The sequence below is a fragment of the Daucus carota genome, chromosome 9 (assembly GCF_001625215.2).
Source record: "Daucus carota subsp. sativus chromosome 9, DH1 v3.0, whole genome shotgun sequence".
NCBI lineage: Eukaryota > Viridiplantae > Streptophyta > Magnoliopsida > Apiales > Apiaceae > Daucus > Daucus carota.
Genome location: NC_030389.2, coordinates 31,586,955 through 31,600,288, shown reverse-complemented (window position 1 = coordinate 31,600,288; position 13,334 = coordinate 31,586,955). Strand labels below are relative to the sequence as shown.

The following is a 13,334-nucleotide window of genomic DNA, read 5'->3' as shown; positions in this document are numbered from 1 at the left end:
TCCGAGTTCGATTCACATATCAGAGCAAGTATATAAATCAATATTTGTAACAAACAACATTTAAAATTATATTTCTAATACTTTTTTTGTCCTTTATAATTTTTATATGGAGGAAATAAGATTTATAACACGCATTTAAAAATCATAACGAATTAGAATTTTTTTAATTATTTATTTGAATTAAAAATCAATATTTTAATTTTGTAAATAAAATTTAAAAATAAATTAACAAACTATATTTTAGGTATATATATATCTATATATATGTATATGTATATATATATAGAGTTAAGTTCTATGGAGTACAAAAAAAATTGGAGTATTGGAGTACAAAGTTTGATAAAATGTAATCTAGTCATCTAAATTTCAATTTTTTTTGTCCAATAATATTTGTAAATATTTGACAACCTGCATATTATGTTCTGCAACATAAACATCGTGATCAAATGGTAGAATAATTACTTTTATAAATCATAGGACTCTATATTCTGCAATATAACTAATAAGCAGAACAATAATCTTAAAACTTGTTAAAATTGAAAGATATTAATGATTAATTGACAATTATGTGCAAGACAACTTATAAATAATAGATTATATCAAAATTTGGATAATCAAAGATATTATATAAGATCAAACTAAAAAATTATGATTTGTACTCTAATACTCCAATATTTTTATGTACTCCATAGAACTTAACTCTATATATATATATATATATATATATATATATATATATATAGGGGAAGGTTCAAAAGAGACGGAGCCTGAGCGAGAGACATGAGAGACGTGATTTCTATCCGTTGGATCAGTCTTGATCTTGTGATCAAATCAAATACTCTACATACTGTATAAATACAATTAATTTATATACAAGGGCAGTATATGGAACGTTTTAAACAAAAAAATTCTTTATACGTATCTTTGAGTGTATCAAATGCAGATTTATTACAAAACTTTCCTTCATTACTCTCCTTGATTGATTCTCACCTCCAAATTATCTTTTTCCTTTTCTGCTCGTTACAGTTGTCCATGTAATATCGTCTGCTTGTTTACTCTCAACGAGAAGCTCTTTTGATGGAGAACAACAACGGGAATACGGAAGTGCAGTCCAATTCTGGTTTAATTGCTTATTCTCGAGAGTTTTGAGTTTTTTTTCAGGTTAAAATTTTCTTCTTCTTTTTTTTTGAGTTCTAATCTACGATGCAAGCTTTTCACGTTGCATTTTTTATCGTGTACAGATGTTTGCAGCCATACTCTATTCGAGGATTCTAGTTTATCTAAAAGTTTTGATGTTGATTTACCAAAGCTTGGTAGAGAGCGGATTTTGTCACTGGGATTGGGGCTCTGGAATTGGCTTATGAGAAAATCTGAGTGGTGCAGCGACCATTGTTCTCCGCAAGATAGAACAGACGAGATGAAGGCGCTCATATATGCTCAGATGGCAACGAATCAACAGAATGCCATGATTCGGTTCATGTTACTCATGGACTTGTACTTTTCCAACTATAAGTAAGAAAAAAAATGAGAGGCATGTTTCTCCTGTTCTAAAGTTGCAGATACCGAGTTCAGTGATTTTGCAAGTTTTAGTCACACGAACCCTAGGACCTCTTAGGTTTTTTGGTGTTCTGAATGTTCTTAAAATATGAAGATATTGTTGTCCAGTGTTCTTAATATACATGCGGTTTTGTTTTGAATTCTTCATTGTGTTCCAAAGAGGCTCATATTAAAATTTATACTTGCAATTCTGTTTTGGATTCTTCATTGTGTTCGGCATATACATTTTAAAATATTCGAGTAATATAGTTTATGTGCAAAGATATATACAATCAATATTATTTATGAGTCATAATTAATTAACAATTAAGATGTTATTAAATAGTAAAGGAAATTGTAACGTACATATATCTATCCATATTTAACAAAATCTTTACAAAATCTTTATATTTTTGGTAATAAATTTATAGCAATCTTTATATTTTTGGTGATGTGTTCATGTCAATGTATACTACGATTCAACTCTTTAAATATTTGTGACTCATATGTTTAGTCGTATTTTACGAGCTAAATCTAAAATTCATGGGAGAAAAAACTAAACAACGAGATTCATGACTTCCATTCTGTTAAAATATATAGTGCATGTAGATCACTTAAAAGAACTAAAATAATTATAATAAATTTTGCTAGAATATAATTCAAAATTTATATTAAATATTTTTGAAAACTTACTCGATTAAAAAGTTTGTACTTAAACTTAGTTGTTACATTGTAGAACTCAAAAAAATATTATATAATTTTTGATAGAAGATTATAGACAAAATAATATATTAAATTTTATAAAACACTTACCAAGTTAAAAAATTATGCCGAAATTAAGTAGAACACTTAGTAGAACTCAAAAAATAAATAATTAGTATTTATAGAATTCTTATTGAAAATTGAAAATTATATCGAAATTGTGTACATATTAGAATAATATATTAAAACACATTATATGATCAAGTAAAAGAACATAAAATTGAAATATAAAATTATATGCAAAAAATCACTACAATTTTAAAATTCTAACGATGACTCCTTGAAAATTATAATGTAATAGATTTAAACAATAATTTTAAAAAATTTATTTTATTTAATATTTAGTTCAAAGTGATTGATGAGATACTTATGTAAATAGTTGATATTTTTGATAAATAATTAATATAATGAAATAATTGTGTAAACCTTTAATTGAATCTTAACAATATAATTAAAAATCTATATCATATATTATTTATTATATAAATGTTTTTATATATTATACTTGGTAGAACACTATAATGATCTCTTAAGGTACTATTATGGATTTGATGAATTAAAATAAAATAAGTACAAATATATTGTATCGTATGAAATAATATTAAGATAGATAAAAAATTAAATATTAATAAAAAAAATATTTAAGGGAACCGTACTAGAATCTTAGTAATATATATTATTTCATATAGTAAATTACCTCATAAAACTCTCGATGAACTCTAAAAAATAAAATATATTATATATACTGTTTAGTTTAAGGTGATTGATATTATACTTTGATAAAATATATTCTTAATACTTCCTTCACGAATGCCTTCAAAAATCTCCCAATCATATCTTTCCATCTTCAACCAACTTAATAAAACAAGATATTTGAACTTGAAATTAAGTTAATAATTTAATGTAAAAATTATAAATTAGTTAGTAAAATATAGTAATAAATATAAAAAATTTTGCGGATATTACAAGTAGAACCTCATTATATTAAAAATCATGATAAAGATTAGAATAAAGAATATTGTAAAGATCATATTAAATATTATATTAAAGATCATAATAAAGATAATAATAATAAAGATTCCTTAAAAAGATCATGATATCAACCGTACCTACAACATTGTCCAATATATGACTCCCATTTAGACTATATCTTTTTTTAGATATTACTTAGATATTACTTTTTGTAGATTATTAATTTGAAAACTTCAAATTTTTTTTAAAGACGTTGTAAAATTAATAAGACTTCACTCATATTTTATTATTATGAAATTTTAAAAATTAACTAAATTAAAGAACTCACCGAGGAACTTTAAGAACACACTATATTAAAGAGCATAATAAAGATTATATTAAAGATTATTTTAAAAATCATAACAAAAATAATAATAATAATTCTTTAAAATGATGGTGATATCAATCAAAATGTACCTATAACGTTATGCAATGCATGGCACATTAGACTATACCTTTTTCTTGGATATTACTTTTTGTAGATTATTAATTTGGAAATTTGAATTTGTTTTTAAAGACGTTGTAAAATTAATGTGACTCTACTGATATTTTATTATTATGAAATTAACTAAATTAAAAAACTCACTATATTAAAAATCATAATAAAGATTATTTTAAAGATCATATTAAAAATTATTTTAAATATTTAACAATTAAATATTAATATTCGCTGATATATTTTTCGTACAGGATTCTTTAAAGTGTTGTTTATATTTATATCTATTTTAGTTTGAGATTCTAAGAAAATATTTTGTATATTTAATCATGCATAACAAGTGTTCCACAAAGTGTTGTATAAATAAATTTAGATATTTTAAGGTGTATCTTAAATATTTAAAAATTAAATATTATTATTCACTGATATATTTTTCGTACGGGGTTCTTTAAAGTGTTATTTAAATTTATATGTGTTTCAGTTTGAGATTCTACGAGAATATTTATATATTTATTTATGCATACCAAGTGTTCCACAAAGTGTTGTATAAATATATTTTTTAAGATAGTATGTCTAAGTGTAATATTTTATGGTCTTTTGTTTGTTCTTTTAGTTATCCTACTTTTTAGCTTACATATTGATATTTAAATTTTAAATATTAATATTGGCTGAAATATTTTTTATACGGGGTTTGTAAAAGTGTTGTTTAAATTTATATTTAAAAATTAGAATATTAATATTCGATTAGACTTTTTTTAAAGGCGTGTGAAATCAGAAAAACAAAGTCGGGAGATTCAAGTGACAAAAAAAAGTCGGGAGATTAAAAACAAGTTTGGAAAAGAAAATATTGTTCTTTTAAGATTTTCATATAACACAACTTACTGAAGTCATTTCTTTGCGAACTTGTTATAATATCATAGATTTCAGAAAATTCTTTCCAAAATTAACTGCAAGAGATTGAAATATATTTGGTAGGTACATGGTTATTCAATCATAAAAAATTTAATTTTAAACATGTTCTAGGTAAGATTCTATTACGTGTTCCATATCATTGGTGAACTGGATCATCCTCGTATCCTCGTATTAACAGGAATTAGGAAATCTCGACAAGGTATTCCTTCAACTGAAAACTTAGTATAAAATCAAAATCCGTGGACAAATCCACGATTGTTGATTGTGCAACAGTGATGATAGAACTTCTACAAGCAACAAGGTCTAAACCTAACAATGAATCTCTCATGCCTGTACATTGAATAGTCAAAAAAAATAAGATAGGTGATTCTTATTACGGCTCCCTCAACAGTTCATATAATAGAAACAATATGCAGATTCATTCAAACCCCGTCGATCAGGTTCCCTCATTCAATATGCAGGTTCCCTCATTCAAGTGAAAACTTAGTATCGAATCAAACCCCGTCGAGCAGATCCATGATTTCTGATCCTCGGACAGTGAAGATAGAACTTCTACAAGCAAACAAGGTTTAACCCTGGCAATAGGTTTCTCATGCCTGCACATAGAATACACAAAAAAAATAAGTTACGCGATTCTTAATACAGTTCTCTCTACGGTTCATACATGTAAAACAGTATCAAAAAACAAACCTTCTTCCATCCATGTCTGATGCACCCTTCGTTGTTATTAGGTTTGTTTGGAACTTTCTTCTGCGCTTATGATATTGTTATGAGATTATAAGTTTTAATATGCCGCTGTACAAAAGCTTCCAAGAATAAATAATCACATGATTGACGCTGTGAACAGAAATAATGCAAATATTTCCTTTCCTGCGTTGTACATGAATCGTATATGTATCTTTTTTAGTATTCTTGGACATCTGTTATGACAAGCGTGCCCTTGAGGGTTCTAACATTGTACAGATGTAATGGACGGTTGATGTTAAGTCTCTTGCGTCTCTCGATTAGCCACGTTGGAACTTGACCCTATATATATATCTTAATATGTGTCAAAAAAGTAAAAAAATTGAAAGAAACAAGAAAATACTAAATATTTACAAATCTAAAATTTAAAGTTAAATCAAAACACTTAGTAATTAAAAAAAATATTTACAAAAATCAATCAAAAATTTCACATTTTTTTAAACATTGTTGAGAAGCATATATATTTATGTTATATCTAACTGGTTTTTCTCTTTTTTGGATGGCCAAAGATGTTATATGGCTCATCTTTGCCCGCGATTAGTGTGTCTATACTCTTGATATTGATTAGCAATTCTCACATAAAATGGAAATGGAAATGGAAAATCGTTAGTTGATATTTCAAATCGACATCCATCCCCCCACCCTTTTTGCCACGTCATTTCTATAGTCTCCTGGATAATCATAAACTCATCTGTTTTAGAATTGCTTCATCTTTACATTCAATTCCGCAATAATAATAATTCTAGGAATTTCGTAATTGATTCTGATCACACTTTTAGAAAATTTGCGCTAAGATGGATCTTACTCATACGGTAATTACTTGTCAAGATTACAACAATCTATACTATACTATACTATAATAAGCCAACATAGGTATAATTTGTACTCCCATTTTTTGTTCCCGTTTTTTGGTTTCGTCTCTTTTTTTTGTTTCGTCGCTCGGCTTTTAAAAACCGTCTCCTGCCAGGACTCTCTCTCTCAACACCTCTTAGGACTCTCTCTCCCGACACCTATTGACGCCGGTTCTCTCTGCCTCCCTCCCTCTCTGGCTCTCTCCCCAATTGATACAACAAGCGTCGAATTTACAGGTCTCTCTCCCTCCCTCCCTGGCTCTCCCCCCTTTAAACTCTATTTATCTATTTGCTCGAATTCGTTAGTACAATCTCTCTCTCCCGCTCTCTCTCTCCCTCTCTCCCCTTTAATAGTCTATTAATGTATTTGCTCGAATTCGTTACTACAATTTGTTAATTTGCTTTTTTTTGGTGATTGATACGCCCCTGTTTTCATGTCAAGAATCGCAGATGTTGATGCAAATTGATGGCTTAGTAAAAAGGGTTACAACTCTTGGACGATCTGTATACAGTAATTTCAGCTTTGGTGAGCGACAAAGATTGCAACTTAATTAAATTGATGACCATAATACACGTACCAATTAGCCGTCTGAGACACTCTCTGGGCAGTTAGGGTTCTACATAGAAAATGTACTTTACACACTATGTTTCGATTGAATTTAAATATATTGTTTTGAGTTTTTTTTTTTTGTAAATTGTGATGTATATGAGTATTGGGTTGTTTTCTTAATCACATTGTACAAACCCATGTTTCCTGCTATTGATTTCTCATTGGCAAGTCCTCCCCTTTGCCGGTAATTATGTCAAATGTCGAGGTCATTATCTGGTTGATGTACTTGACTCACGTAGCTTCTCAGAGTTGCTTACTGATATAACTTGGAATTTCATGTAGATAGAAAATGAAGTTGATGCTTTGTGGAAAGCTGGTGTTAGAGAGAAGAATGAAGAGGTTGCTGCTAGAGGAAAGAAATTTTTGGACTGGTAAGGTACCACTCTTTAAATATGATTCTGTTTTAGTTCAGTAGTCAGCAAGAAGTTTCCACTTGCCCTCACAGCATGTGTATATATTCCTGGCACAGCTGTTTTTTATGTTATATTTGTTGACTGGATTTGTACTTTAGAACTCTGTTTACTTTTTCCTTGCGTGATTCTTGATGCTGATCTTTATGTACCTTACATATTGAGTTCTAATAACATTCAGTAGAGTGGAAACAGTGTATGTCAAAGTGAGAGGCTTGGGGCTGGCTGATGTGTAGGATCTGCATTACGTATAATAATTTTAGTATCCTTGATTACATGTTTCTCTTCACATCATGCAGGTTCAGACTGCAGTCACTAGCCTTCGAGATAGTGCAGCTAGCAGGACCAACAAATATAATAATTCTTGTTCCCGTGCCTTTTGTGCTTTTGAATCTACAGGTTCTGTTTACTGGTTAATAAGTGGCTGCCCATATTTTCTGTTAAGCATCTAAATGCTGCTTCATCACTCTTCAACCTCCCTACAGTTTAGGCCTTGAGTTTGTTAAATCTTCAATAATGATTTAAATTTATTAGTATGTTTAGTTTACACCACTGTATTATTAATTATGTTGATGCACTTGATCAATTAGAGAGGCATTTATTAATTTGAACAGACTATGAATACCAGTATGTCCTCCTGAAAATAGTACTTTTAAAAATTTGAAAAAGTTTTGTATCCCTTTGTTGATCTTTCAGAACCTATGCCAAGTGGTTATATTATCTGTCATATATACTGATATAACTTGGAATTTCATGTAGATAGAAAATGAAGTTGATGCTTTGTGGAAAGCTGGTGTTAGAGAGAAGAATGAAGAGGTTGCTGCTAGAGGAAAGAAATTTTTGGACTGGTAAGGTACCACTCTTTAAATATGATTCTGTTTTAGTTCAGTAGTCAGCAAGAAGTTTCCACTTGCCCTCACAGCATGTGTATATATTCCTGGCACAGCTGTTTTTTATGTTATATTTGTTGACTGGATTTGTACTTTAGAACTCTGTTTACTTTTTCCTTGCGTGATTCTTGATGCTGATCTTTATGTACCTTACATATTGAGTTCTAATAACATTCAGTAGAGTGGAAACAGTGTATGTCAAAGTGAGAGGCTTGGTGCTGGCTGATGTGTAGGATCTGCATTACGTATAATAATTTTAGTATCCTTGATTACATGTTTCTCTTCACATCATGCAGGTTCAGACTGCAGTCACTAGCCTTCGAGATAGTGCAGCTAGCAGGACCAACAAATATAATAATTCTTGTTCCCGTGCCTTTTGTGCTTTTGAATCTACAGGTTCTGTTTACTGGTTAATAAGTGGCCGCCCATATTTTCTGTTAAGCATCTAAATGCTGCTTCATCACTCTTCAACCTCCCTACAGTTTAGGCCTTGAGTTTGTTAAATCTTCAATAATGATTTAAATTTATTAGTATGTTTAGTTTACACCACTGTATTATTAATTATGTTGATGCACTTGATCAATTAGAGAGGCATTTATTAATTTGAACAGACTATGAATACCAGTATGTCCTCCTGAAAATAGTACTTTTAACAATTTGAAAAAGTTTTGTATCCCTTTGTTGATCTTTCAGAACCTATGCCAAGTGGTTATATTATCTGTCATATATAATCTGAGAACCCAAGCCTAATATTTTTCATTTGAGTCCCATGATGCCAAATTAGCAAAAGATAGTTCTCTTTTAATTTGTGATAAATAGCAGAGCAAAAAATAATTCTGTTTTATCCTTCTATTTTATTATATTTACAGATACATGCCTATGACTTGTTCTTATTTCTATCCTTTTCTGTATTGTTGCAGGGATCCATTTCAATGAGTAAGACATTGCACAAGACAACATTTTGTTTCGTTCGCACTCACTTGGCCTCTGGACAAAAAGAGGGAGACGAGGTGAAAAGAAATATGGATGTCATGGAGATATTAAAGAAAACCAGATCTCCTCGTTTACGTGGAGTTCCTGGACAACCAATGCCTCTTATAGCATTTTGGATTATGAGTAAGCTTTTCATCATTGCCTTGTGTAAACTTAAATAATTAATAGAGCTAGAATATTATATATTATACATGATTATTATTGCTCTTAATCACTATAGTAAAATCAGAGTGCAAATGCACTGAAGTCAATTCCTTTTGCACTGCATTCAATTTTTTCTGCTAATTTAAGGTCGGTGTTATAATTATGCATCTTCATTCAACTGGCGAAAGCACAGTTACTTGCTCACTTAACTTTATTCATTTCTTTTATCACAGTAGTTTAAGATTATGAGGTCAATGTGCAAGTATGGATACCAGTGGTCACGGTACTTGGTAAAAATTATTTGACATATAAAGGTTTCTCATAGATCGACTAATTAAGCAACAAATATGAGCTGCGTATGTGATAGATCTTTTATTGTGCTTAATTAACACACAGGAAACAAATGTATGACATGTATTTTCTTGTTATTTTTACTGGCCATATTTTATTAGCTAACACAAAGTGTATCTAATTGATGTCTCAGACGGCTAATTGGTACGTGTATTATGGTCATCAATTTAATTAAGTTGCAATTTTTGTCGCTCACCAAAGCTGAAATTACTGTATACAGATCGTCCAAGAGTTGTAACCCTTTTTTATGTAAAATACAGATTATACAACTCCAAAAAGCTGAAATTAAGGAGCCATAAGGACAGAATCGCAAGAATGGAAGTTGACATGAATTTAGTTGATCCTCCCAAACTGGAGCTGCAGAAAGCAGAGCAGAAGCACATAAATTGATTGAAGCAAGGCAGTAACTTCTCACTAATGTGCGGATATGACACCGGATTTTTAGAGACACATCATTTCGTGCTTGGTAATCGGGATATTTGACGCTAGGCAGTATTAGCAAGAGCTCAAGCTGGAGCTTACATGGTTTAGTTAGAGCCTTCTTTTCATTAGAAGTACAACCATATTCTTCCCTTTGTTTTATATTAGGGGTGCATTTTATAATTGATATTGGATTTCCTCTTTCAATATTTTATAGTACCGGAAACTGATGCATTTGTTTATTTTTTCCTTAACAGACTATGTGAAGGTGGAGAGTTACTAGATCGGATTTTGTCAAGGTGATTATTTCAAGAACTGTAAATATATTTGTACCAGCGGTGCTGGTATTTCTTAGTATCGAATTTGATGCTTTCCAGTCGAACTAAACCTTGCCATTGTTTTTCAACAGGGGTGGAGGATATGCAGAGGACGACGCTAAAACCATTATTGTGCAGATACTAAGAGTGGTTGCTATCTGTCATCTACAAGGGGTTGTGCACCGTGATCTGAAACCGGAGGTATTAGTTTAATACATTGTAGTGTTTTTAAAGTATTAGTTGCTTATATGACTTGGATTCATCTTGTAATTCAGTCAAGGTGAAAAGCACACAGAAATTCACTTTATCCTCTCTGTTTGTACCGTCAGTCACTCCCAACCAAGCTCCTAACTTAATCAATTGGCAGAACTTTCTTTTCGTAGCAAGAGACGAGGATGCCCCATTAAAGATCATAGAATTTGGCCTATCTGATTTCAGCAGGCCAGGTATGTTGCTCATTTAAGTTGTCTTCTTGTCTGGTTTATTTTTTTGTAGACCTCATACGACTACTTACCACAGAAGAAATCACATTGTAATTTAGTATCTGTTTGTATGTAATATATGTTTATATATAGTTCCTTAGACTCGCAACCTCCTGGATTGTGTATAGTCTAGTGATATATCCACTGGCCATGACTACTGTGTCCGGAAGTTGTTTGAAGCAAATAAAGGAAATATACCATGGAATAAAGGCAGGAAACATACTCCAGGTAGATAACAACATTAATAAACTTGAAATCAAAATTAGAGTATATTAGAATTGTTATGCCATTTGTCATTTTTATAAATAACCTCTGTTGCATTTATAGACATTTATAGAAACACTACGGAAGATCAGAGAGAAGACTAGGCTTGCAATGCAGAATCCTAAGGTGGTGATGTCATGTAAGAATAATATTGTTACACAATAACTGCAAAAAACATGAAAATCATATATACTATCTGTTAAATCTTCAACTTTGCTGAGAAGAACTAATTTGCCAAATTACTGAGAAGAACTAATTTGCCAAATCTTCAAAATACTATATCTGTTACTGGACTCTTCAATTTTGCTGTTGCAATTCAGTGCAGAATAGGACAGGACATGAATGTGGTTGTGTGGTATGATCGGCACGGATAAGGAACTAGTATACCCATATCCTGCATCCTTTAGTAACATAGTGTTTACTTAATGTAATGGCATGAAATTAGATTGTATATGCCACCAAGTTTACAGATTTATATTTCCATAATAGTTGCTGGTTATGATTACAAATAGGTCTCTGCTATGGCCATATAATTATGTTTTTCAAGTGCGCAGATTTTTAGTATTTTATAATAAAAATCAGTTAGGAGTTGATTGTGGCTTCATAATTGTAATTCTTATTTAAATTCTTCTTGTTTTTATTGTATCTTAGGTCCTTTTTTCTGTAAATGATCACCAGCCTATCATCAAAAATTGAAAGTACTACAATTGATGATACACATGGACCATGCATAAAATTTACTCCCTAATATTGTTGCAGTCAAAAGGATATGAAGTTACTATAATGTTAATTTTCACTAGCCAATATTTTTACTTTTATTACCTTCCGTTTGTAACCTTCTGTTGTTTTATATTTTTCTGTATAACTGCCTTCTAACAATTAAAATATGTTGTAGTTCTAGGACTAAACAATATGTTATTGGCATATGAGAATAAAGCAGCCTATGCATTATCTGTTTTCTCACTTGCTCTTGGACCAAACGACTAGCCAATTAGGAGGGACACCGGTATCCATTTGGATAAACACTTTTTAGTGTGTTAAAAGACTCTTTTTCATGTTTATACATGCGGGACTGGCCTTAACATTTTAGGCTCAAATGCTTAAGGAAGAAAAGCACAAGATTTCTCAACGCGCTAGGCCTCTTGTATTGGACAAAGATCATATTGCTGAAACTTATTGCTGCACTGTTATTACTGTTAGCTGAGTTGACCATGTTTTGCGTTTGTTGTAAAGTATCGATAATTTGTTTTTGGTTTTTATATTTGGTTTCTGCAACTAGGACACTTTGTATTTTAATTGCTTAAAAAGCTTTAGAATATAATTTATGGTGAGATCTCGATCGAGATGTTTGTTAATGATTTTGAACTCTGCTCCTAATCAAGGATTAGATCGACCTAACTTTACAGAAAATTCTTGTGGCATTAGAATAAATTTCAATTATATATATTAATGTCACAAGAAATTTTTAACAAATATTTGATATTTTTTTCCTTTTAACTTACTTTATTCTGATTTTCCCATGCTTCTTATCTTCAAATTTAAACATACACTTTCATCAATAATATCTAAAACATAAACAATAAAAGAACCGCATTATTTTATGTGACTAATTAATTTATAAAAAATACAAAAATTTTCTAAACAATTTAATAATACTAAAGAATTAATTATGAAAATAAAGACGTCCGTGCTTTGCACGGGTTTTAGGCTAGTATTTATAATACTGGGATTAGAGGTCTAAATGAGCCAAATTGTTCATGAGCTACTCGAGCTCGTCTCATAAAATATTCAAATTCCATTCGGTAATAATCGAGCGGAGCTCGAGCTATATGAATATTTTACCGATCCGAGCTCGAGCTTCAAGTTACTCGGCTCGTAATGTTCACGAGCCTTATCGAGCCTCTATTATTTTTTATTTTTTATTATAAATTTATATTTATAAAAATATTTAATATTTTATTTATATTTATCTATTTAATCGAAACGAACTCGAGGTGAACCATCATATTTCGAGTTTTTGAGATCCAATATTTGGTGACTCGATTCGAGCTTTTGCTCCGAACTCGATCCTATCAAACTGTTTACGAGCCGATCTTCGAACTTGGAATTAAAAGCTTGGTCGAACTCGAGCCACGAACTTTTTATTCGAGCTAGACCCGAGCCTAACAGTGTTCGACTCGGCTCGGCTTGATTGCAGCCCT

General features: G+C 30.6%; 1 protein-coding gene across 22 annotated transcripts; it reads left to right on the top strand.

Annotated features, from left to right (window-relative positions):
• The first annotated feature begins 6,302 nt into the window (after positions 1–6,302).
• On the top strand, positions 6,303–12,488 carry LOC108203080 (uncharacterized). Of its 22 annotated transcripts, XM_064084879.1 has the most exons (14): positions 6,304–6,489; positions 6,695–6,778; positions 7,149–7,233; positions 7,572–7,671; positions 8,032–8,120; positions 8,459–8,558; positions 9,083–9,278; positions 9,911–10,204; positions 10,328–10,369; positions 10,480–10,588; positions 10,755–11,097; positions 11,197–11,272; positions 12,029–12,139; positions 12,224–12,488. In XM_064084879.1, exons 2-8 carry the CDS (start codon positions 6,703–6,705, stop codon positions 9,931–9,933), a joined length of 669 nt encoding a protein of 222 aa, XP_063940949.1. In that variant the 5' UTR covers positions 6,304–6,489; positions 6,695–6,702; the 3' UTR covers positions 9,934–10,204; positions 10,328–10,369; positions 10,480–10,588; positions 10,755–11,097; positions 11,197–11,272; positions 12,029–12,139; positions 12,224–12,488. The 22 variants fall into 22 exon arrangements, with proteins under 22 accessions (XP_063940958.1, XP_063940949.1, XP_063940954.1 ...); XM_064084884.1 differs by lacking the exon at positions 11,197–11,272 and having other exon boundaries at positions 10,755–10,833; XM_064084872.1 differs by having other exon boundaries at positions 10,755–10,833; positions 10,998–11,097; positions 11,197–12,488.
• Positions 12,489–13,334: the final 846 nt, after the last annotated feature.